This window comes from Tursiops truncatus, chromosome 2, assembly GCF_011762595.2.
Source record: "Tursiops truncatus isolate mTurTru1 chromosome 2, mTurTru1.mat.Y, whole genome shotgun sequence".
NCBI lineage: Eukaryota > Metazoa > Chordata > Mammalia > Artiodactyla > Delphinidae > Tursiops > Tursiops truncatus.
The window spans coordinates 110858027-110881604 of record NC_047035.1 but is presented as its reverse complement, the minus strand read 5'-3'; the positions used below and the strand labels follow the sequence as shown (position 1 = coordinate 110881604).

Here is a 23578-nt window from a genome sequence, read left to right as displayed (position 1 = left end):
GTATTTGTTTCTGGTTGACGGCAGGATGGCCCCCATCTGGGCATCTAGGAAACATCTAGACGGACAGCCCGAGTAATCTGTATACCCACATATTTGATCCTGCCACCTATGACAATGTGAGGTGGCAGAGCCTGGACCAACTAACCCCATCCCTCCAGCCAAGCCAGGCCTGTTCTGACCTTGCAGACAGAAAAGAGGGAAGCCCAGAACCTGCACACTGGTACAGGGATGGGAGGGGTGTGTGTGTGTGTGTGTGTGTGTGTGTGTGTGTGTGTGTGTGTGTGTGTGTGTGTGTGTGTGTGTGTGTGTGTGTGTGTGTGTGTATGGGGGCGGGGGGTTGGGAGGGGAGGGTTGTGCATGCATTTATGTGTTGCGGTAAGGGGCTGGCAGCTAGAGAAACTCTGATCTAGAAAATGAAGTCTCTGGACTTCACGGTTCTGCTCGAGTCTGGGGCTGCAGGTGTGGGCCAGGGCCGGGAGCTTTGGGGTGGGGCACGGTCTTCCCTGGCTCTTCCTGATTCACTACCATTCAGCAACCAGTGTCCCTCCCAGCAAAACAAAACCTCCCGAGATCGCTGGTTCCGCAGTGCCCTCCAGTGGCCAAGCAGAATATGTCTGGAGAGAACGCCTTCGCCACACGTGGTCACAAGTCACACGTGTGGACCCTTCAGGCATTTTAGAATCGAGGTTCAAGTTCCTCCACCTGCTTCCATGCCCTTTGGAAGATAAGGTTCTAAATGAACAGTTGGCTGTTTGTATAGAGGAGTGGGAGACCGGTAGAAGTCTGTAAAGAGAGAGCAAGGGACTGAGGACTGGGGCACCAGTGTTTTAGGGCATTGTGGACAGAGACTGGATGAAATGTAAAACAATGGTGACGTGTGTGTGTGTGTGTGTGTGTGTGTGTGTGTGTCTGTGTGTGTGTGTGTCTGTGTGTGTGTGTGTCTGTGTGTGTGTGTGTGTGAAGTCCTGTGCTAAACAGACTCTGCCCTGCCAACTCCCCCCGTGACTTTGCTATATCCTCTTTAGATACCCCAGCGCATCAGGACCTCCTAGCTTACCTCTCTCTACCCTCCGTAGAGTGACAGTTGTTTCTTGTTTTTGTTTTTTTTTGCGGTACGCGGGCCTCTCACTGTTGTGGCCTCTCCCGTTGCGGAGCACAGGCTCCGGACGCGCAGGCTCAGCGGCCATGGCTCACGGGCCCAGCCGCTCCGCGGCATGTGGGATCTTCCCGGACTGGGGCACGAACCCGTGTCCGCTGCATCGGCAGGCGGACTCTCAACCACTGCGCCACCAGGGAAGCCCGACAGTTGTTTTTTGTTCTTGTTCTTGTTTTTGTTTTTGCTTTTCCAAGCCTTCCCAAGTCTGATTACGAGGGGAAAACACAGACTCAGCAGGAGGAAATGGGTTCCAAGAGTGTTGCCAGTTAAGCTGGTAACAACTTCTCTTGGTCTGAGTTTCTCCACGTGAGTTGGGCGCCTATCCCAGGCTTGTTGGAAATTAAAGACGATCATGCACAAGTGCCCCAACACGAGGCCTCCCAGATATGCTGGCTCCCAGCCCCAGGAAAGGCTCCTTGAGCCCAGTCCCCCGTCTTCCTGCCCTCCATACGGCACATGGTTGCCTCCTTCACCACAGAGCTGACGGCTGGGTCCCGCTCTTCCTCTTGTATTCTTCCTCCAGCTCCTCCCACATCTTGAATATGATGTCCTGTGTCCCGTCTTTCCTCTGTCTCAGTCCTCACTCTGCGTTGCACCCTCTGCCCCAAGATGCACATCAACGTCCTCATCCACCATCCCCTTTTCTTGCTGCTTCTTTTTGAAAAGAAATTCCCACCGACTTTGTTTCATTGTCATCCGCAAGATGACTCCAAGGGTCCTCTCTGCTCGTCCTCTGCACTCCCCTCACTGGCTGCATCCAGCCGCCCTCCCCCTTTGATGCCCAGCCCTTTATAACGGGTGTCACCATCATGGTTGTCACCAGCTTCTTTACCTGTTCTACGCCAAGTACTTCCTACCCACAGAAAAGAAAGGTACAATCGACAATCCCATTGAAAAGTGCCTGATTCCAACCCGCTGAAGGCAGCTTTGGGGAGGAGAGTTTAGGCTGCAAGGCCTAAACCAGCTGCAAGGCAGAGGATGCCCGGGAACAGTGGGGTCACCAGGGGCTTGCAGTGTGGGGCAGAGAGAAGATGCCCAGCTCGGATCCGACAGGTGAGGCTAGCCCTCCTGCGCCTGCCTGCCACCTAGGACCCCTCCTCCCCCAAGAGTCTCCTAGGGGGTCTTTTGTATTTTCTGTCCTTGCCATCCACTCCTACCCGGACAGTGACAGATGCAGACAGAGGCTGGAACACAGACCAGAGGGAGCTAGGGTGCAGAGAGAAGATGCAGAGACTCAGATGCCTGGAGCAATAAAGAGCCACCCAGGGACGGAGGATGAACGTCCTGGGCACGAATGGTGGTATATCATCTCACCCTCAGCAACCGTGATCAGGGAGGACGGGGCACCGGGCCCATACTCCAGATGAAGAAACAGGCTCAGAGAGGTTGCCAGGGCCACGTCACAGAGAGGTTGCCAGGGCCACGTCACTGGGGCATGGCTGAACTGAGCGTCAAGTCACAACCTGCTAGATTCCTGGGCACAAGGCCTTTCTGTGACCACCATGGAGAGACACACACAGAGACGCTGTCTCCATTACTGCTTCTCTAATGACTCAGTGTGTGCAGAGAAGGGAAAACCGTCATGCAGAGCAAGGGAGGGACACACACAGTGGGGAGACACAGGGAGAAAGGCAGACAGAGATAAATAGGGAGAAAAGGGACACAGATGAATAGGGAGACGGGAAGACAACGACATAAGGAGAAGGGAAAAGTAGCTGCTTCTCTCTCCCTATGGGAATGGATTTGGGATAAAATACACATTCCGCGTCTCACCCCCTGATCTTCAGAATCGGAATTTCTGGGAGTGGGACCCAGGAATCTACATTTAAAGAAAGCTCCTCGGAGTAGCAAAGTGTGCTTTGAAATGCATCAGATAAATGGGATAGATTTGTGGACGGCTAGAGGGAGGGATAGATGGAAAATTCCCAGTAAAGCAAATACAGCAAAATGTTAACCGAGGAATCTAGAAAGTGGGTAACACTGTCCACTGCACAATTGTTTTAACTTTCTGTATGTTTGAAAACTTTCATAATAACATGCTGAGTGTGTGGAAGTTCCTGAATGATCCTGATGATTAGGCAGGTCTGGGACCACTGTAGTAGGAGGGAAGGCATCCTCAGAGGACTTCTAGAGAAGCTGTTGCCCTGAGAAGGCCCCCTGCACTCCCCAGCCATGTCATCTCCATCCCCCGCCCCCAGTCTGACCAGTCCCACAGCAATCCCAGAACTCACAGCAGCACCGCACAAGGCCCTGCCCTTCTCCCTGGGCTCTGAAGGAAGTCCATCGGTCCCCTAGGGCCTCCTGTTCTGCACGGTGAGCAGGATTTTCTGGGTCGTCTGAGGCTGGTCTCTGCAGGGCCCTGGTAGCAATCCGATCCGGCTGGCGGGCAGTGCGGGTTTGGGCAGAGCTTGGAGAGGCAGGGCTAGAAGTTCCCTTGGAAAAACTTGAAGCCGAACTGCTTACAATGGTCCTTGAGCACCTTGGCCAGAGCTGGGAAGCCACAGAAGAAGACCTGCACCTTGCCCTTCTTCTCAGTGGCTAACTTCTGGAACACCTGGACTGCACAGGGCTGGGGGAGAGCAGAGGGAGACGAGGGGGGACCGTGGACCCGCCCAGTGACACACCCAGTGGAGCCGAAGACGTAAGGGGCCAGGATGGCTGTCCTCCCCATGAGGAGCCCCAGGGCACAGCTGCTTGGCTTCAGCCATTAGTTTAGGAGCCGTTTGCTCAGTGAGTAACCTGACTCCGACCCCAGGCTGGACCAGAAAGAAATAAGATCCAGGCCCTCGGTTCAAGGAGCTGCATCCATGGGGGAGATGTGCACTAAACCAGCTGCAGTGCTGTAGCCGATGGCAGAGCCCAGAGGGTACACTGACCTCCAAAGCCCCAACCTCAGGCTAGCCCACGGGCCTCCATCAAAATGCCGCTTTCCTGAAGTCAGGCTTTCTCCCCCGGCGAGGACCCTTTTCCACCCCAAGTTCTGCTTAAGAATTGCCTTTGCCTAAAGTTCTCTTGGTGCTGAAGCCCCGCCGGCATCCCGTTCCCCCCAGACTCTCACTATCTAAACATGGATCACCTATAGCAGTTTGAAAAGCAATACCTTCTAGTCACTTCAGGCAAACTCTGCACCCCAACTGGTAAGTGCTCAGGGAGGAAAAATAATAATAAAACCAATCTGAGGAATAAAGTAGAAAGACTGCAAACTATTCTGTGGCTCTGGGCCTCAGTTTCCCTGTTTGTACCAGGAAGGGATAAGACGATGCCTCCCCGGGACTCTGTCCACTGGGGTCTTCAGACTCTGGTTTGCAGGGGGTCAGGGCTGGGAGAGGCCTTGGAGGTTATATGGTTATAACCTCCTCTGTGATCAGATGGGGAAACGGAGGCTAGGGGTGGAACAAACGGTGCTAGTGATGGAGCCAGGATGTAGGTCCCCTGCCTCCCGTTCCAGCCCTGAGATCCTGGCTGGACTCGGATGCTGGCCTCAACCTTTGCCCCTGCTTGCTTGGCCCTAATCTCCCCAGTCACTGCCTCAGACTCTCAGACCCACTAGTCCCTGCAGGCTTCAGGGCTCCAGGTGGCCTTTACCTCGTTCCAATCTGGCCGCCCAGGCTGGCTGCGTGTCTGGAGGCCCGTGATGGAATCCTTCTTCTCCTTCTTGGCCTGGAGATCGAGGGCCATCTGCAAACCAATGGCCTTCATGTCATTCTTGCCCAGCGCGGAGGTCATATACATGCGCAGCTCCAGGAAACGGCCTACGTGGGGGAGGAGAGGGCAGGATTGAGGGGCCAGCACCCATGATGGGGACAGGGCAGGATGCCAGCCACCTTGTCCTGGGGCTTGAAGGAGGACTCACACTGTCGGCCAACCATATTCACCCAGTACCTCCATTTGACCAGTGCTGTAGAGAGGAAAGATGGCTCTCTTGAGCTGCTCGAGCACAGATGAGTTATCATATAGCCATTGTCTAATGTAAGTCTCACAACCACCCCAGGAGCTGGACCTTATATTTACAGAAGGTAAATGAATCCCAGGGCAGCGTGGCTGTCCTTGGTCTCTGAACTCATGCCCTTCTGTGCCTCATGGTGTCTGCTCAGCCTAGCTGGGGACACAAGCTATGCACACATGGAAAGACCGCTGAGACCAGAGAGTCAAGGGTTGAGTGAGTGGATCAGATGGCAAATGCTACTGATATACAGGGCAGGCTGAAGCACACGCAGCCGCTTCCTGGGACGGTGGGGACTGGGCGAGGTCTTGGAAGAGGGCTGAGACTCAAAGGGGAGGTGAAGGAAGCACCCTAAGAAGGGAGTAGCATGAGACAAAGGTGGGAGGCTGGAGTTTGTGGGGCATGATGTGACGGCCTGGCTGGAGCAGAGCATCCTTGAATGGGTGCAACAGCGGGTAGGACTGGATACACAGTGAGGCCAGAATGTGAAGAATCTGGAATGCCCAGCTAGGGAATGGGGGCAGGGAGAGGGTACTGGAGCAGGGCATGATGAGATGAAAAGAGCATTTCAGGGAGGGGAGTCAGAGGACTGAAGGGACAGGGCAGAGACTGGCATCTAGGAGACCCATTAGGCCTGAGCGTCCACAGCTCTGTGTCTGCAATGGGACAGGTTTGTGAGATACTGATCCCACCAGCTCTAGGGCAATCGGTACATCCAGGTGGGCACCTCTGTGCTCAGGCAGTTTCCTCCATTCTCCCAGAGGTGGCAAACAAATGTTGTCATTTTCCCAGTGTGCCATGATGGGGAGAAGACTGGCCAGGGCTGCCCCACACCCCCGCCACAATGCAGGCCAGAAACCGGCGGGGCCTGATCTACCACGTTGGATTCATGAGCTGACAATCCTTTATCCTTAAAGGATTCTCTCTCCCTAAAGGATTCAGGCCAGCCCAGCTTGTTCTCTATTGTTTCATACACCACGATTAGCCCACTTTTCCTTTGGCTCAAGATCTCAGCCATTGTTAAAATGCAAATGGCCCTAGGAGGGACACCACATTTCATTTCACACATCACTGAACTTGAGTAGTGTGGTGGTGCAGGAGGGAAGAAGACGTACCGTAAGGGATGCCCACCTGAGACAGCCCTGGCCCTTCTTCCTCAGAGTCACTGCCCCCTCATTCCCCCACACAGGGGTAAGAAAGGAGAGAATGAGACATCAGAGCGGGAGGGAGAAGGAGGCACTGTGGAGGTTTTTGCTCTCTCCAAGACAGCGTGTTCCAGACAGTCCTCCCATTTCTGGGACACTCTCTTAAGGAAATCATCCAAAGGAAGGGGAAAACAAAACTATGTGCTCATGCATATTAATTGCAGCTTTATTTATGATAGCGGAGAATTAGGAATAAACAAAATGTCCAGTAGTAGGGGCATGGTTAAATAATTTACGGCAAACCACCGTATCCTTCATTACATAGCCATTAAATACTACTAGTACTGGTACTACTCTTACTACTAAATTTATGGAGCAATTCCTACTACTACTATTACTACTTCTGCTACTACTATTAAATTTATTGAGCAGTTACTACTACTACCATTACTACCACCTCTACTACTATTAGTACGACTTCTACTACTGGTGAATTGACTGAGCAGTTATTAAACTCCAGCCCTTATTCTAAGTGCTGTACAGATGATCTCTCACCCAATCCTCACAACAATCCCATGAGGTAGGTACTTAGTAGTATCCATATTTTTCAGATGAGGAGATAGAGGCAAAGCAATGTGCCCAAGGTTCTATAGCTATTATGGGATAGAGTAAAAGACTCAACTCAAACAGCACAATTGAAGCTTAAGCTATAGAAATTAAAAATTATAAACCACAAATTCTTTGACTCAGACCTCGGTATATGATTAAAGTTGAAATCAGAGGCCGTGTGCTTCAGCTGCAATGAGAAACCTTGGAAGAAATTTGAGGTAACAAAGTTGTTGACTCAAGTGGCTTTGAGAATGCAAAGCAGTGGGTTAGCTGTTACCCTTTGCTTACACAGATTAGGAAGAAGCAAACAGCAAATATTTATACACCAGTAACTAGAAAATTTTAATTAAATCTAAACTTCTCCCTTAGGCTGTCATCATAAAAGCAAGTTTCTTATGAATTAATATACTTAAAAGCATTTAGAACAAAGTCAATGCTATATAAATATTTGCTTTAATTGTTATTTACAAGAAAGGGCAAGAAGCTTTACTACAATATTCTAGGGTTTATTTGTTCTCTTCCAAAGACTGTTGACTGGTGCTTTAAGGCTTTGGATGTTTCTTACAGTAAACTATATGTGTTTGAATGTTTTTTGTAGAAAACTGTGTCTGATTACTTGAACTTATAAACTATGTTTAGCATAGGAATTTGAATTTATTCATGGCAACCTTGTGATAATTAACCAGCCAAATAAGATCTAGTTCCAGTGGACTCAACACTGTAAAAAAAACCTCACCAATTCTCTTGAAGTTAGAAACATATCTAGAGATATTCCTCCTTATCTAAGATCTTCCGTAAGTAAAACATAACAAAACAAAATAATGACTAACAGATTAACTTTAAACATAGTACAAAACCTCAGTATTCCACAAAGATGTCCCATGAGGACTATTAAATAACCCAGAGAAACATGTTATCATGCAATGCTTAGTAAAAAATGTAGGATACAACACTTGCTGGGCGGGGAGGGGAGACTGCAGGGACTGGGGAGAGGACATTTAAACATTCCAATTTAATGAACGCATAAAAGAAGGGACCAAAAGAATTCATACAAATCAGCAAAAGAATTCGTACATGCCAAGCTGTATAATTTTTATCTTAGACCATTTTCTAAACTTTTTGATTGCTACCTCATCAGGAAACATTGAGCACACACCTCCAATAAATATATATGTTTGTTCACATGTTCATTTCTACTTACAGATTACGTCTATTAAAAATTTATGCTTGAGTAAAAGGAACCATATTACTCTCTCACCTTGAACAACTAGAAAAATAAGCAAGATATATAAAACAGTGGTTTCCAGACATTGGTCAACAGGTCATGTAGGACTGTCATTACTGAGGGAGGAAACACTGAAGTGAGCCTTACAATTACCTGGTGTTGGCCTCACTGAATTGAGGAGACAGAAATTGGAGATCAGGGAGCCAGGACAGCTAGAACGTGCCAGGCACAAAACTAGAATAAGGGCAACTGCAAAGAGGAAGAGAGACCGAAGGAAGAAGAGAAAGAGGAAGGGAGGATGAGGGCTCACTAGCTCTGGAAATCTGCATGAAGTTCCCCCTCAGTCTTTGGCTCAGTGTTAATCTGTACACTTGTGAAAGAAAATTACCAGAAAACATGAGGCTTCACAGTACCTGGAGCTCAAACAGAGCTGGCAATAGTTTGTCTTCCACCATCAAGAGTGCAGAGACCTTCTAATATATAAGGCAGTAGGATGAGTCCTCAGAGGTGCAGCACCTTAGCCCTGAGGCTGAATTAGCCCCACAATAAGGCCTGCTCTGGACTCTCCCTAACAAAAGTTAAAAGCAAGTCTTGAAAGTATCCAAACCATCCTAAACAATGTCACTGTGCAACAGAGCAAAGTACAGTGCTATTTAAAGAAATACCACAAAATCCAGAACACAACATGCAATTCACAGTACCTGCCATCCAGTAAACAATTACCAAGCATGTAAAGAAACAGGAACATATGATTCATAACTAGGAGAAAATTAGTCATTAGAAACAGACCCAGAAATGACAGAGATGATGGACTTAGACAAAGATGTTAGAGCAAATATTATAAATGTCCTTGAGAATGTAAAAACAAAACAAAGCAGCTACGATGAGAAGAGGAATGGAAGACATAAAAGATACCCAAATGGAACTTCTAGAGAAGAACAACACAATAAGAGAAATGAAAAATACAATGGATAGGATTAATAGCTATTCTAGGTGCTTTGGTTTTTCCCTATAAATTTTAGAATAAGCTTCTTGATATCTATTTTTCAAAACCTGCTGGGACATTTATTAGGGTGGGAAGGATAGATAAGTTGCTGCAGAAGAAAAGATGAGTGAACTTGAAGACATAGCAATAGAAACTATCTGATATGAGGCACAGATTGAGAGGAAAAAACAACAACAACCATACTCACAATAACCTGTGAGATATCAAACAGTCTAAGATCTGTGTAATTGAAGTGACAGGAAGGAGAAGGGGAGACAGAAAAAAAACATGTAAAGAAAGAATGGCTGAAATTTATCCAAATTTGATGGAAACTATAAGCCCAGATGTCCAAGAAGTTCAATGAACTTCAAGTACAAGAAATATAAAAAAACTGTTTCTCAGAAATGTTTTGTAGTTTTTAGTATACAGATCTTGCCCATATTTTGCTAAATTTATCCTTAAGTATTTCATGGTTCTTAAAATTCTATTTAAAGATTTTCAAATACTAATTATTTGTTGTTTGTAAATAGAAATAGAATTGACTTTTGCATATTCACCTTATAACCTGGACCTTGTTGAACTCACTATGAGACTGATCTAAATAAAGAGCTAAAACTATAAAACTTCTGGGAGAAAACCTAAGAGTAAATACTCATGACTTTGAGTGAGGCAAAGGTTTTAGTTAGGACACAAAAAGCATGAAGAATAAGGGAAAGAAATCTGATAAATGGGACATCATTAAAATTTCAAAATTTTGTTCTTCAAAAGACAGTTTAAGTAAATGAAAAGACAAACCACAGACTGGGAGAATATATTTATAAAATGTACACCTGGTAATGGACCTGTTTCCATAATATATGAAGAACTCTTACAATTTAATAAAAAGAAGAAAAATATCTGGATTTAAAGAGCAGACAAAATATTTGAACAGACACTTTACAAAGAAGGCATACAAACAGCAAATAAGACCATAAAAATATCTTCAGCATCATAATTAATTAGGGAACTGCAAATTAAGAGCATATTGAGATATCCCTATACACCGCTAGAATAGTTAAAATTAAAAAGACTGCCAACATCAAGTGTTGATGACTTGGTGCTTTGTGACCACCTAGAGGGGTGGGATAGGGAGGATGGGAGGGAGGCTCAAGAGGGAGGGAATATGGGGATATATGTATATGTATAGCTGATTCACTTTGTTGTATAGCAGAAACTAATACAACATTGTAAAGCAATTATACTCCAATAAAGATGTAAAGAAAAAAATGTTGATGAGGTTGTGGAGCAACTGGAACTCCACTGCTGATGGAAATACAAAGTGGTACAGTCATTTGGGAAAAATAATTTGGCAGTTTATAAAACTTAGCACATACCATACTACCTAGCAATCCCAATTCTAAGTATTTACCCAAGAGAAGAGGAAACATATGCCCACACAGAGACTTTCATAGTCAAAAATGGCTAAAAAGTGGAAATAACTCTAACATCCATCAGCAACTGAGTGGAAAAAGATTGTGGTATATCCAGAAAATGGAACACTTCTCAGCTACAAAAAGGAATTAACTACTTACTTTAATTTAACATGCAACAGCATGGATAAATCTCAAAGGTATTATGTTTAGTGAAAGATGTTAGAAAAGACTACATACATATTATATGATTCCATTTTTATGAAATTCTAGAAAAGGAAAAACGATAGTGATCGAAAGCAGATCAGAGGTTGCCAGGAGCTGCAAGTGGAGAGAGGGCATTGAGCAAAGTGAGATGAGGGAGCTTTCGGGGGTAATAGAAATGTCCCATGTTTTGATTATGGTGATGGTTATAAAACTGGACACACTTGTCAAAATCCCATTGTCTTTACTGGACACTTAAATTGATGAATTTTATTGTATGCAAATTATCCCTCAAGGAAACTTTAAAAAAAAAAGTGTGAATACAAATCGTCTGAGAATCGTGTTAAAATGTACCTTCCCGGGCCCTATTCCCAGACAATCCGACTTGGAAGGTCTGGAATGAGGCCTGGTTATCTAACTTTTTAATAAGTGCTCATTTTGAATAAAAAGAAATGCCATAAAAAAGAGAAATGGGGTGGGGGAGGCTATACATTTTTATAAAATGTGAATAAGAAAAAATATCAGAAGGAAATCCTTTAAAATGCCTGGATACCTAGATGGGATTATGAATTTTTTTTCTCTTCTCTCTTTTAAGTTTCACAAAATATTACATTTTATTGGGGGAAAAAAGCAGGCCCCTCTCCCCCACATTTTTTTTTTTTTCCGGTACGTGGGCCTCTCACTGTTGTGGCCTCTCTCGTTGTGGAGCACAGGCTCCGGACGCGCAGGCTCAGCGGCCAATGGCTCACGGGCCTAGCCGCTCCGCGGCATGTGGGATCTTCCCAGACCGGGGCACGAACCCGTGTCCCCTGCATCGGCAGGCGGACTCTCAACCACTGCGCCACCAGGGAATCCCCTCCCCCACATTTTTGATAGAATAATCTAAACACTTTCTTAAAAAGACCCTGAAACCCGCTGCCCCACCTCCATCATCCTCAGGCCCCGCCCCTCTCCTACCCTCCTGAGTCTCCTCGGCCTGGTCCATCTCCATTCTGGTCAGACTCACAAACCACTCGAAAGACCGCTAGTCTCGGTTGATCCAGATGGAGTCCACCTACGGAGAAGGGTCCAGTTCAGAGGGGGCCTACCTCATTCACTCATATCTGTGATCCCCAGGGCCCTGGTGTAACCACCCTGCTGTGAGCAGGGCACACAGTATCGCCCCCATTTAAGGGAGGGGGAGACCGAGGCTCGCAGAGGTGAGGAACATTGCCCAGGCCACAGAGCAGCATGGGATCAGAACTCGGGGTCCTGACAACCAGGTCAGGATTTTCTCTAATAATCTATTGTTTACAGCAAGCAGTATTCTGAGATCTTAAGTTTAGGACAGCCAGAAAAACATTACTTCATTGTTTTTTTTTTAGAAACTCTTTGAAGTGGCCTACACAGAATAATAAATTTTCAAACGGCAAACGTTTTCATTTTTAAAACCACCGTCAGGTCACGGCTAGCAAGCATCGTGGCTGTAACTGAATCCCGGCTGCCTGACTTTCAGGCTCCGTGTTCTTTAACGAGATGCCTGCCTTTAGGGCCCAGAATGTCTCTCTGGGGGAGCCCTGAACACAGAGATCAATGCATCCAAGCCGGGGAGGGGTCATCTCTCCCTCCCCTGCCTCTGCACAGGGGGCATGTAGCTCTGGTGTCTGGGGAGCTCCCCAGTCCTTCCTGCAGGAGGCGGTGCTCACTCACCTTGTGGAGCTTCACGTCAGCATCCTGCACACACACCCTCCCTCCCGGAGTGCTGGCAGTGGGGGCAGATGTGCGTTCTCTTCTGGTGCCTGAGGGGAGAAGAGAGGAGGGGCTCTTGAGTTTGGGGTGAGTATGAGATTTCTCAGGACCCCAGAGAACAGTGCAGGGCACAGGGAGGGAGGTGGAGTGGCAGGGCCCACCCCATGAGGAGGGGGAGGGGTGAGACCCGAAAAAGAGCAGGAGAGGAAAGAGAGAAAAGGGGAGAGGGAGCCAGGTGAAAGGAGGGAGAAGGCAGGGCGGGGAGGGGAGGCCGTCTCTCAGGACTCTGCCCTGGGATGCAGGCAGGGCCACAGCCTGTCCACCCACCTGTACAAGATGCTCTGCAGGATGGAAGCAAAGGGGGTGATGCCGACGCCTGCCCCGATGAGCACAGCATGCTCGGAGGCGAATATCCTGCGGTTGGGGGTCCTGTAAGGGCCATCGATGTAGCACTGCATGCAGGAGGGGTTAGAGGAAAGACAGGATGGGTGGGCGAGGGAGAAGCGGACCCCGACGCTTCAGGACCTCCCTTTATATACAGGCAGTCATCTCCTGGGCTGGAACCCAGGAGTAAGTGGCTCCCACTCAGAGCACATTCTACACGCTGTGGTCTGAGCCAGAGTCTGGGAGAGCCCTAGAATGTTCACATGCAGAGCTGGTGAGAGCAGGGCCCAGCCAGCACTCCCCGTGTGCCCTGGGAGGGCAGGGGTTTGGTTCCGTTATCTGGAGACCTGGGAGTCAGACCATGGGGACTGTGGAACCCGGGTACCAAGAGCCACAGCAAGCCCTCCCCGTGGGCAGAGGCTTCGATTCCTCTGCTTGGGGTCACCCCCTTGAGCCTCTCACCTTGATGTTACAGAACTGGTGGTTCTCAGAGGACACCTCGGAGACCTGCAGGGAGTAGAGCAGAGAAGGTGGGTCTCTGGGAGTGGGCGGGCCAGGCATTTCTCAGAGGCTTCCTCACCCTTGCCAGTCTGAACAACCTTACAGAAAGGGAATTGCCTTTTCTGCCCCAACCATTCCAGGGAGCATGGGGCACTTTTGAGGGAGAACATCAGTGGTGTGCTGGTACACGGACTCCTCAGAAAAAGAAAGCACCACCACCAGCAACGACAAACTCCTGATTTTTAGTGTCTAGATTTCCAGTGTAAACACTGCCATCACGGCTCCCACCAATGACTGTGCTTAATAACTGGCTCTCAAAATTCCTGAAAATGTAACAATCGCTCTAGAGGTCCAACACAAGTCAGCTTCAGGGTGTGATGGGAGAAGACTCACCCCAGCCGCCTCTTGGGCTCAGCCACTCCCCGATAGCTTTCATGTTTCTAGACACAGCCCCGGCCTTGAACGTTCTTTCCCTGTGCCTAGAGCACGCTCTCCTCTTGCCCAGCTGGCAAATTCCTGTGCATCCTTCAGTGTGCAGCTCACTTGGAGTGGCTGCTCCTCCTGGAAGCTTTGCCCAGCTGCTCCAGGCAGAAAAGCCACGAATGGGCCTGGTTCAGAGTTCGCCCCTGCCCTTGGGACCCTGCTCTGGGCTTGCTGACAGGGAGCTGCCTGAGGGCAGGGAAAAGGCCTCCTCTGCTCTGCCTAACTCCTCCAGCCCCGAGGACAGGCAGACCAGATTCCCTGAGGTCAAAGTGCTTCCTTCCTGAAGATGAAGGAAACAGAACCTCCCCCCACTCAAAGGGCTGCAGGGGCCTGTGACAGTTTCTCTCTGGTGAGGAGTGACCTTCACAATCATCCAAGCAAATCCCTTATTTCACAGAGAGAAGCCGAACCCGAGAGTGTGGAAATGACTCGCCCAAGTTCCCACAGAGCTCGGGGTGGAGCCTGGGTCTCCAGCTGCCCATCCTGCACTCACCACGTCACACCACGTTGCTTCTTTGGCGGCAACCGAATTCTGTGTCCTCCACAGTGCTGGATGTGAACTACTTGTGAGGATTATTTTAGGAAGTACACTGTGAGAGGGATACTTCTCTTACAATTTTTTAAAATCCTTCTGATTGCAAGGAGAAAGCCTTACACCATGGTTATTATATCTTTAACATCTCTCTAACACTTACTAATCCCTCCTCCTTTTTTTTGCTTTTAACAATCTGAGAAAGAAAGAGATGGAGAGCATGACAGAGAGAGAGAGAGGGAACAAGCAGTGGATGCAGCTCAGGCTCAGAGCCGCACTTAGCAGGCAGCAACATCTGGCAAGAATTTAATTACATCGTTTTTGCTTTCAGAGTTATCTTCTGTTTACGGCACGTGATAACTGGTTCTTCATTAAACATGGCAATCTAAAGAGTCCTTTTAAAATACGATTAGGTTGAAAGTAATGTTGGGATGTAAGGAGAAAGATTCAGTAGGAAATATCACCTGTGGGAAGTAAATATGGCAAAAGTTATGAAGGTGCCATGCAGGTGACTGGCTACAGAAACACCACATGGTGTGTGGTCCTTCCTGAATGTGGCCTGCCCTTGAGGCCTTCTCTTCCAAGTTCCAAGGACCCACCCACCGTTCCTGGGAAGAAACATCATTGGCTCTCCAGGCTCCAGCCCCAGCTTCCTCAGCCTTACCTGGCCCAGGTCTTCGGTTGCAGCTTCCCACTGTGCCTGAACCCCGTCCTTTGTCCCCACGTACACCAGGCCTTCATCCCCCTGCTGTGGAGTTCCCTTGGGCCTGTAGGGCATCATCTCCACAGAGACATCCTTTTTGGAGGTCATTGCACCTTGTGCCGAGGCTCCAGAGTGGATGGGCTGGGGCTGTAAACCCTGTTTGGTTTCAAAAAAACCAGTGCTTTATGATTTAAACCTCAAGATCAGTACGTGTTAGTTTTTTTTTTAAAGATTCAGAAACTACAGAACTTTAAAGAATAATGTAAAAAAGTACCCTGAATTGGAAGACACAACTTCTCTAAACATTTTCTCTGTCCTTCCAGATCTTTTTCACACAAACACACACACACACACACACACACACACACACACACACACACACACACACAGTTTCACATAAATGGAATGTACTGTTTTGTAATTTGCCTTTTTCACTTACTACATCTTGACCAGCTTACGTGCTAATGCATATACATTCACATAGTCTTTTTTAGGCAACTTACTATTCTATTAGACGGGCGATCAGTAATTTCTTTAACTGCTTCCCTACCGTTGGGCATTTTGGTTAATCTCATTTTCTCATTCTTGTTAACAACCACGGTATATTATATAAATTAGCTCTTTCCCTTTACCCTAACTGATTTTCTTCATAGCATTTATTACCACGTGACACATTTTATATCTATTTGGGCATTTACTGTCTATCTCCCCCTCCGGAAGGGAAGCAGTGCCAATGGCTATTTTGCTTATTGACATATCTCCAGCATCTAAAACAGTACCTGGAAAACAGTAGATCCTGTGCTCAATAAATATTTGCTAAATGAATGAATGAACAAGGTGGTTAATGTACTTCTTGTGTATGTGTCCAATCAGCTTGTTAGGCTAAATCCCTAAAAATGGCATTGCTGGGCCATTGGGTATAGATATTAAAACGCTGACACATATAGCCAGACTGCCCACCAGAAAGATTGTGCCAGTTTATTCTTTGGCAGCGGTGCTTAAGACCCCAAGGAAACACTGCTTTTAGTGTATCTAGCCACCAATCTCAGTGTGCCAAGACTCACCCGGGTTTGAAAATCAGCTTTCTCCTTCGGGAGGTTTCCCCTGATTAACAGGAGAGAACATTCTGCTTGTTTCTACCTACCTCTCCCTTTCCCGGAGCTTTGCTCTTGGCACTGTCCTAGAAGGTCCCTCTGGTCTGACCAGGCAGGATTCCACATGGTTTTCTCCCCTGGACTTTAAATTCCACAGGGGCAAGGCAGGGCTGGGCCAGGCCTGGGGGCTTTCTTCCTTTGACCTTCAACAGGGTTTCCACATATTAACCTGTCTCCCGGCTCAGTGGTACAGCCTACTAAGTGTTCAGGCACCCTCAGCCTCCTACATCTATCCCTGCTTCCTCAGGTGCTGCTCTGATCTCTCTGTATTCCTCACAAACCTCCCAGAACCTGTATTCACTCCAGGCACTGGCAGATTGTCAATCTTGTGCAGTTCATCAGGGCTCAAAAGATAACAATGCTGATGGTGATGGTGATGGTGGCGGTGATGATGGTGATGGTGATAATGAATGATCCCTCTGGACCATGTTGCTTAGTTCACTCAATACTTGACATGCATTCATTCCATTGGTCCTTAAAAGAATCATGTGTAAAAGGAAAGCCAACGGTGGGAAGCACGTCCAGTTTGTAGATGAACAACTTTGAGGCTCAGCAAGGCTAAAAGATGTGCCCAAGGCCATACAGTTAGAAAGCGTTAGAGCAGAGAGGTGGGGGTGGGTTTTTCTCAACTCAATTTCCCCCTCTTTGCATTGTCCCCTTCTTTCTAATGGAGCACACTGGAGCGGGGAGGATCTGGCGTGGTCAGGCTTCGAGGAGGCTCTTGGACCCCACAGTCTGTAGTTGCCTCGCCCTGTGTGCCCCCGTCCAGCCGGTGTACACGACAGCTGCTCAGTGGTTGCCAGCTAAGAAGGCAACTTGGTCCCCATGGGTTTGTCACCATGGTGGAGCCTTACTTCCCTGCAGTCACTTCCCTGCGGCTTCCTCTGACTCCTTCTCATCTTCAAACTCCTTGAGAGCCTCTCGGAACCATAGCCCACTGGGTCTGATTTCTTGAAGGACTCATACAGCCTGTTTATCCACTGGCCCTGGGACCGGGTGTGTAGCCAGATGGTGTCTGAGCAAGAGACAGGGAGGGAGGAAAGGGTTCAGCACTGTTCTCCAGCAGGGACAGGCCCGTCTCACTTGGAGGGATTGGGACTGGGTGTCCACCCCTTAAGTCCTCCTTTGAATGTCCTTCCTCAGGCCCAAACTAGCAGCCACAGTCATGGGACTTGGAGAGCCGAGCTCTCTGTGCAGACCTGGCAATCTTGCTCGGTGAGGTCAACCTAAGGGTTCAGTCTCCTTTGCCAAGGCAGGGGTCAGAGTGCCCCTGAGCACACTGGGAGCTCCCTAGGGGTGGGGGCCAGGCCTCCTCCATCAAGCCAGGGTCTCACCAAGGTGGGGACCCTCTCCCTCCCACATTCAACCGGGTGCCTGACAACGGCTCTGCACACAGTAGGTGCTCAGTCAATGGTGGGAACCACAGCTTGCACTGCCCCCAGTGTCTGGGATGCAGGGGTTGCTTACTAAGGTTCCCTGTTGAGTGGATGACTGATGGAAAAGCCTGGGGGGGCTATCCCTCTGTTGAGGGGTACCAGAAAGAACCCACATGAGAGTAAGGAGGCCCCTAAGAGATCTCCTGGTCTAGGGTTCTCATCCTTTTTCTTTTATTTTAAACCACGGACTCTTTTTGGCAGTCGTATGAAGGAAATGGATAGACTCCTTCTCAGAATGTTTTTAAATACATTGAATAACATATGTAGAAATGAAACCAATTATAATGAGACAGTTATCAAAACATATCTTTTAAAATTTTGATTTAAGAATACATGTGCGTTTTTGTTAATACATGAAATACTGAGATGCAGCAGGAGTCACATGGCCACTGGAAACGTGAATTAGCAATAAGCATGAATGATATCCGAAAGTATGGACAGCAACCGTAATGTGATATGAAGAAGAACCCATGGTTTTCATTTCGAAAAAGGCACACGGGTTGGTAATGCTACTATGCATTGTTACCTGCATTCATACCTGAAGAAAATGCTAAATTTTAGTTAGCTATTAGTGAAATCAAGATGTCACACTTTTTTGTCCACCTAAGTTCCTGAATGGACTGGTTGGACCCTGTGTTTACAGAGAGGTGAGGCATGCTCTCACAGCTTTGTGAGGAGGGGACTGAAAAGTCACGTGCTTGGATCCCTACTCCCACGCGCCTTCCTGGCGCTTCCTCACCCTGCAGGGTGCAAAGAGGCAGGAGGGCTGGGCTATGCCCTGTCGCACAGATGCACCCTGAACTGCCTCACACAGTGACTCATACGGAGAAGGTCTCTTAAATGTCAGCTGAATTCAATCAGCCGCACCTGCCAGCCTGAGTGCCACTCCTGATTCTGTAAGCCACCTCTGCAAACAAAGTTGGAGGATTTACCAGCCCCCATATAGACTCACTCAGCTCACTGCAGGGGACTCGGGCCAAGATATGGGCAGATTCCAAGTTGAGACCCTGAAGAAACCCCTTCAAGAATTGGTCAAATAAATAATACATCCATAAAATAAACATGGTCATTATAATCATATTAGTATTGATACACTGGAATAGTATGCAGCCATAAAAAGGAAAAGTTCTTCTTTTAAGAGAACTGACATGCAAAGATTTTCATGACATACTATTCATGGAGAAAAAGTGGGCTTCGAGACAGTGTGAACAGTGATCCCTTGCATGCAGAATTATCTCTGCTTCTGATTATCCATGGAGATGTATCGAGATCTGGAAGGCAATGGTTTTATTTTTTTTTCTTTTTAAAATTTTATTGAAGTATAGTTGCTTTACAATGCTGTGTTAGCTTCTACCATATAGCAAAGTGAATCACTATACGTATACATATATCCCCTCTTTTTTGGATTTCCTTCCCATTTAGGTCACCACAGAGCATTGAGTTCCCTGTGCTATACAGTAGGTTCTCATTATGGAATCTATTTTATACATAGTATCAAGAGTGTATATATGTCAATCCCAATCTCCCAATTCATCCCATCGGCCCTTTCCCGCTTCGGACAATGGATTTCTTTGGGTGGAATTACTTGAGGGATTTTAATTTTCTTCAGGACATGTTTCTATACTGTCTGAATTTTCCAGAAGCATATCTGTTCTTTACAAAACAGCAAAGGAAAGAAAAATAGGAAGAAGGTAACCCACCCTCTCTAACCCACACCCTCACCCCATTGTACCTCCAGGCCACCACTCACATGATTCCAGGGTGGGTGTTGTGCAGCTCCGGGTGGGGAACCCTGGACTTGGGTCTGCGCCCTGAGCTGAGGGAGCTGGGCCAGGGGGTGGGAGGCATCCTGAGTGAAGCTACAGCTTTTGATGGGGGTGGGTCAGAGAACCCTGGCAACCAGAAGCCTTTACCCCTCATGAAGCCGAGCAAGGGTCTCGCTGTAACAGGCCACGCAAGGCCTCCTCTGTCAGAAGCACCGCTTGAGGTGGGAGGGCCAACGCCTGGCCAGGAGGTCAGAGGTCCAGCTTGTGGCCCGACCAACAGCTCAGGACCAGAAGGCAGGGCCACGCATGGTTGTGAGTCAGAGGACAGCTGGGCAAAGGGAGGGTCCGCTGAGCAGTTCTACGGGCGCTGGGTATCCAGAGGGAATAGGGGTGGTCCAGGGATGGGGGAGAAGGGTGCGAGGGTTTCTGCTGCCTTGACGCCCCATAGGGCTCATGCCCACATGGAGTGCGGAAGCCTGGCTTCCTGTCACAGCCCCTTTGGAAACGACCTGGTCCCCTCTCCTCTGAGCCGCTGTTCCTCCGCTTAAGACCCCTGCGGGCTCCCAACCGCCTGCGCCATCCTGCGTTCCACTCTGCGTTCGAAGTCTTTCACAGTCCCACCCTGGTTCTCATCGACTTTGCCAGCCACTCTTGTCTGCCTTTGGTCCCTTCTCTGACCCTCTTTCCCGCCCCCACTGCCCCTACTTCCTTCCTCCCTACTCCACCCAACTCTCAGCCCAAACTACATCAGACCCTCCTACGTTTCCATGTTTTCATGCTTCTCCCTCCGCCTCCACCCCCTCGTCCTTCCCTACCTAGGAAACTCCTACGAACCTTTCAAAGTTCAGCTGAAATGCCACCCTGCCCACTTCCCCCACCAGGCCAGGCCCTCCCCTGTGACCCTCACGGCAGCCAGTACAGCGCCAAACACCTCATTCGGTCAGCATCTGCACGGCTGCCTCTGTGTTCCAGAGGGAGCTTTGGGAGGTCGACTTTGTGTGTCTGGTCTTGTTCACCTCTGTGTTCCTGGTTCCCAGCCTTGTTTGGCACACGGCAAGGACTCAGTAATACCTGCTGAGTGACCAGTGGGGCTGGCGCAGGCCTACCTTTCTGCTCGGGAGCGCTGCGGATGGTGAAGGGGTGCCACTTGTGGTGTGCGACGGTGGGGATGTTCAGTTACAAGTAGTCGCCAGGCCTGTAGTGGAAAGGAGGGGGCTTCTTGATGACGAGATGAGTGACCTGGGGAGAGAAGAAAGAGACCAGGGTCATCTGTGCAGGCCCAGAGCTGCCAGGGGCCCCAAGGCCAGAGGATGGAGGCTGGGCCGTCTTTCTCCACCATAAGCCAGGCCGGCCCCAGACATGAGACTCTTCTGTGCCTGTGAGTGGGGTCTCGCCCCTGCAGCACATCTGCCAACCAGGGGGTGGGCAGTGATCAGAGAAGGGAAGTCAGGCTGTGTCTGAAGTGGGGCTCATGGTGTGATCCCACTTCTTGTGGTGTAAATACTGCTTCTCAGTGGCCCTCCCACTCTGTGAAGCCCCTGACTGCTCCAGCCCCTTTCTTGGAACTTCTGTGGCACCTGGGTGGTATTCCAACCGTGAACGGGCATCTCCCCAGGATACAACTGCCTCCCGGCTAGTAGCTTCCGTTTATTGAGCACTTACTGGGTGCCAGAGCTGTGTGGAGCTCTTCTAGTGCTATCTCTAGTCCTCAGAGCGACTCTCTGAGATGAATGTCATTCTTTCTCCACTTTACGCAGGAGAGGCTGAGGCTCAGAGAGGTTAAATGACTTGCTCAAGGCCACCAGCTAAGAAACCACGGGATTTGAATCCAACCACTCTGTCTGATGCCAGGGTCTAGACAGAAACCTCAGCCTCTTAGTCAACTTCTGTGTCCTCACTCTCAAGCTGTCCAGAGTCAAACCCATCCAGAACTGCCTTCCCTTTCTCCAGAAATGGCCCCAGTTACTCAGGCACCTGCAAGACAGCCTAGACGCCTTCCCCACCTCAACCGCAAATGCAACCAGTTACCTCTTGAGTCTTTCTGTGACATGCCCCCTCCCCACCCAGTTCAAGGTCAAGGCTCTCGTGAGCTCTCATCTACATGTATGCAACAGCCTCCCCAGTGGTCCCCTCCAAGCCATCTTCTACAGAGCGAGTAAAGAAATGCAGCTGGAGTATAAAGCACCTCAATACCACCGCCCACCCATCCCTCACCCTGCTCAAGGGTTCCCCGTGGCCTGCAGAGTGAGGCCACTCACCCTTAGGCCCTTCCCACCCCTCCAGCTTCTCCCTGGCACCTTGGCTCCAGCTGTGCCAAACTACCTGTAGTCCCCCAAGCACAGTATGCCCTTTCATAACTCTGTGCCTTTGCCCATGCTGTTCCTTATCCAAGCAAACCCTTCCCTGTCTTGTCTATCCAACAAACTCCTATTCATCTTTCAAAACCCTGAAAAGGCAGCTCCCCTCTCATTCTGAAGCTTCTCTGATCTCTCAAAGACAAAGAGTTTTAACACCTCCTGGGATTCTTCTTCTCTTACAACACAGCCCTGCACTGTAACGGAAGGGCTGCTCTCCTACTAGCCTGGGTGCCCATGGAGAGCGGGACAGTGCCTGAGCCTTCTCTGCATCTCTGTCACCTAGTGCAGGGCCTGCCACCTTGTACACACTAATATATACTTACTGAAGGTATTCTGTGCACACTGGCCTTTAGTGGTACCCTGCTTACCTGTTATTCCCCTTCCAGAAGTGTCACTCCCGGAGGGCTAGATCGAGTCTTGCACTTTGCTTATCTTCTCCACTGTGATGGGGTGCCCCATTTCCTTGGGAGTGGGGGTCTAACAGAGTACTCAGCTTCTGCACCCCACCACCTGTGACTCCCCTTGGCTCGTCAGGCCCCCTTTGCACCTTGGAAGGGAGGAGATGACTTCCACGATGCACAGGGCCTCCATGAGGGATGCGGCCAGGCCAACGGCCTTCTCCAGGAAGAACAAGATGCCGGGGACCAGCAGCTACTTCCAGAAGTTGGGCCCGTGCAGACATGGGAGGTAGGACAGGTGGGTCCAATAGAACACCTGTTGGAGTGGGGAGTAAGTTGCCAGAGTCAGGGCCTGGGGGTGGAACAGAGCCAAGGTTCACGGCCATCCTTAAAGCCAGGACTGTGCCCAGAGCCTTGGCCACACACACCCTCTCCTGGGAACAGGCTTGGGTAGGAGGTTGGGAGTGGGAAGCTTCGTTGCCTCTCTGTTCTGGGGGCTTGGTCCAGAAAGTCTGTAAGGGAAGATTCTTGGTGCTAGTGGCAAACATCTGGAACATCTGCCTGGGGGTGCTCTGGGCAGAGTGAACTGCCCCCTCTGATGGGCTCATGAGCATCAGTGTCTCAGCCCACTGACCCTTTCTCAGCAGGAAGGAAGGAAAGACAGCAATGGTGTCCTGGGAGTGGAGGAGAAAGAGCAAAGCCCTGAGGTTTTTTTTTGGTTGTTTTTTTTTTTGCAGTACGCGAGCCTCTCACAGTTGTGGCCTCTCCCGTTGCGGAGCACAGGCTCCGGACTCACAGGCTCAGCGGCCATGGCTCACAGGCCCAGCTGCTCTGCGGCATGTGGGATCTTCCCAGACCGGGGCACGAACCCGCGTCCCCTGCATCGGCAGGTGGACTCTCAACCACTGCGCCACCAGGGAAGCCAGCCCTGAGTTTTAATACCTGCTCTGCTACTAGCTGTGGGACCTTGGCCTGGTAAGTTACTTTTCTGAGAGTCAGATTCCTCATGGGTCAAATGAGGATGCTGATTCTGACTTCAAAGGATCATTGCTGGCCCCAAGTAGGTGCTGTGTATATGTATACATATATATGTCTACTTCTGATGTGACCAGATCAGTCCAAGGGACAGTTCCTGTCTCCCAACCAAATCCTCTGCGACCTCTTGTATCTCGAGGAGGCTAGAGAGAGGAAAGCAAAACTAGACCTAATACTTTTGGACTGACCATGTGCCAGGTGTGTGTAGTTATTGGCTTCACATGTATTATCTCATTTAATTCCTAAAATATTAATAACTCCTAAGGTAGAGAATTATAGCTCCGTTTTACAGATGACGACAATGAGTGACCCGTAAGTAGTGGGGTGGGGATTAGAATCCCGAAAGCCTGTGTTCCTTCCCCTCCCTGTGCTCAGTTTAATCCAATTAGAGCAAGGGGATAAGCCAGCAAAAAAGCCAGAAGAAT

The 23578-nt window shown here is 49.0% G+C and overlaps 1 protein-coding gene across 1 annotated transcript in view; it reads right to left on the bottom strand.

The window, feature by feature from the left end:
* Positions 1-330: 330 nt before the first annotated feature.
* NOX5 (NADPH oxidase 5) overlaps positions 331-23578 on the bottom strand; it is a 34631-nt gene continuing 11383 nt past the window's right edge. Inside the window, 11 exon segments of the mRNA XM_033850031.2 lie at positions 331-3710; positions 4742-4908; positions 11634-11730; positions 12366-12398; positions 12400-12454; positions 12732-12856; positions 13251-13295; positions 17016-17176; positions 20470-20602; positions 22268-22284; positions 22287-22434. Coding sequence (XP_033705922.1) covers positions 3579-3710; positions 4742-4908; positions 11634-11730; positions 12366-12398; positions 12400-12454; positions 12732-12856; positions 13251-13295; positions 17016-17176; positions 20470-20602; positions 22268-22284; positions 22287-22434 — 1113 coding nt within the window. The 3' untranslated portion in view covers positions 331-3578.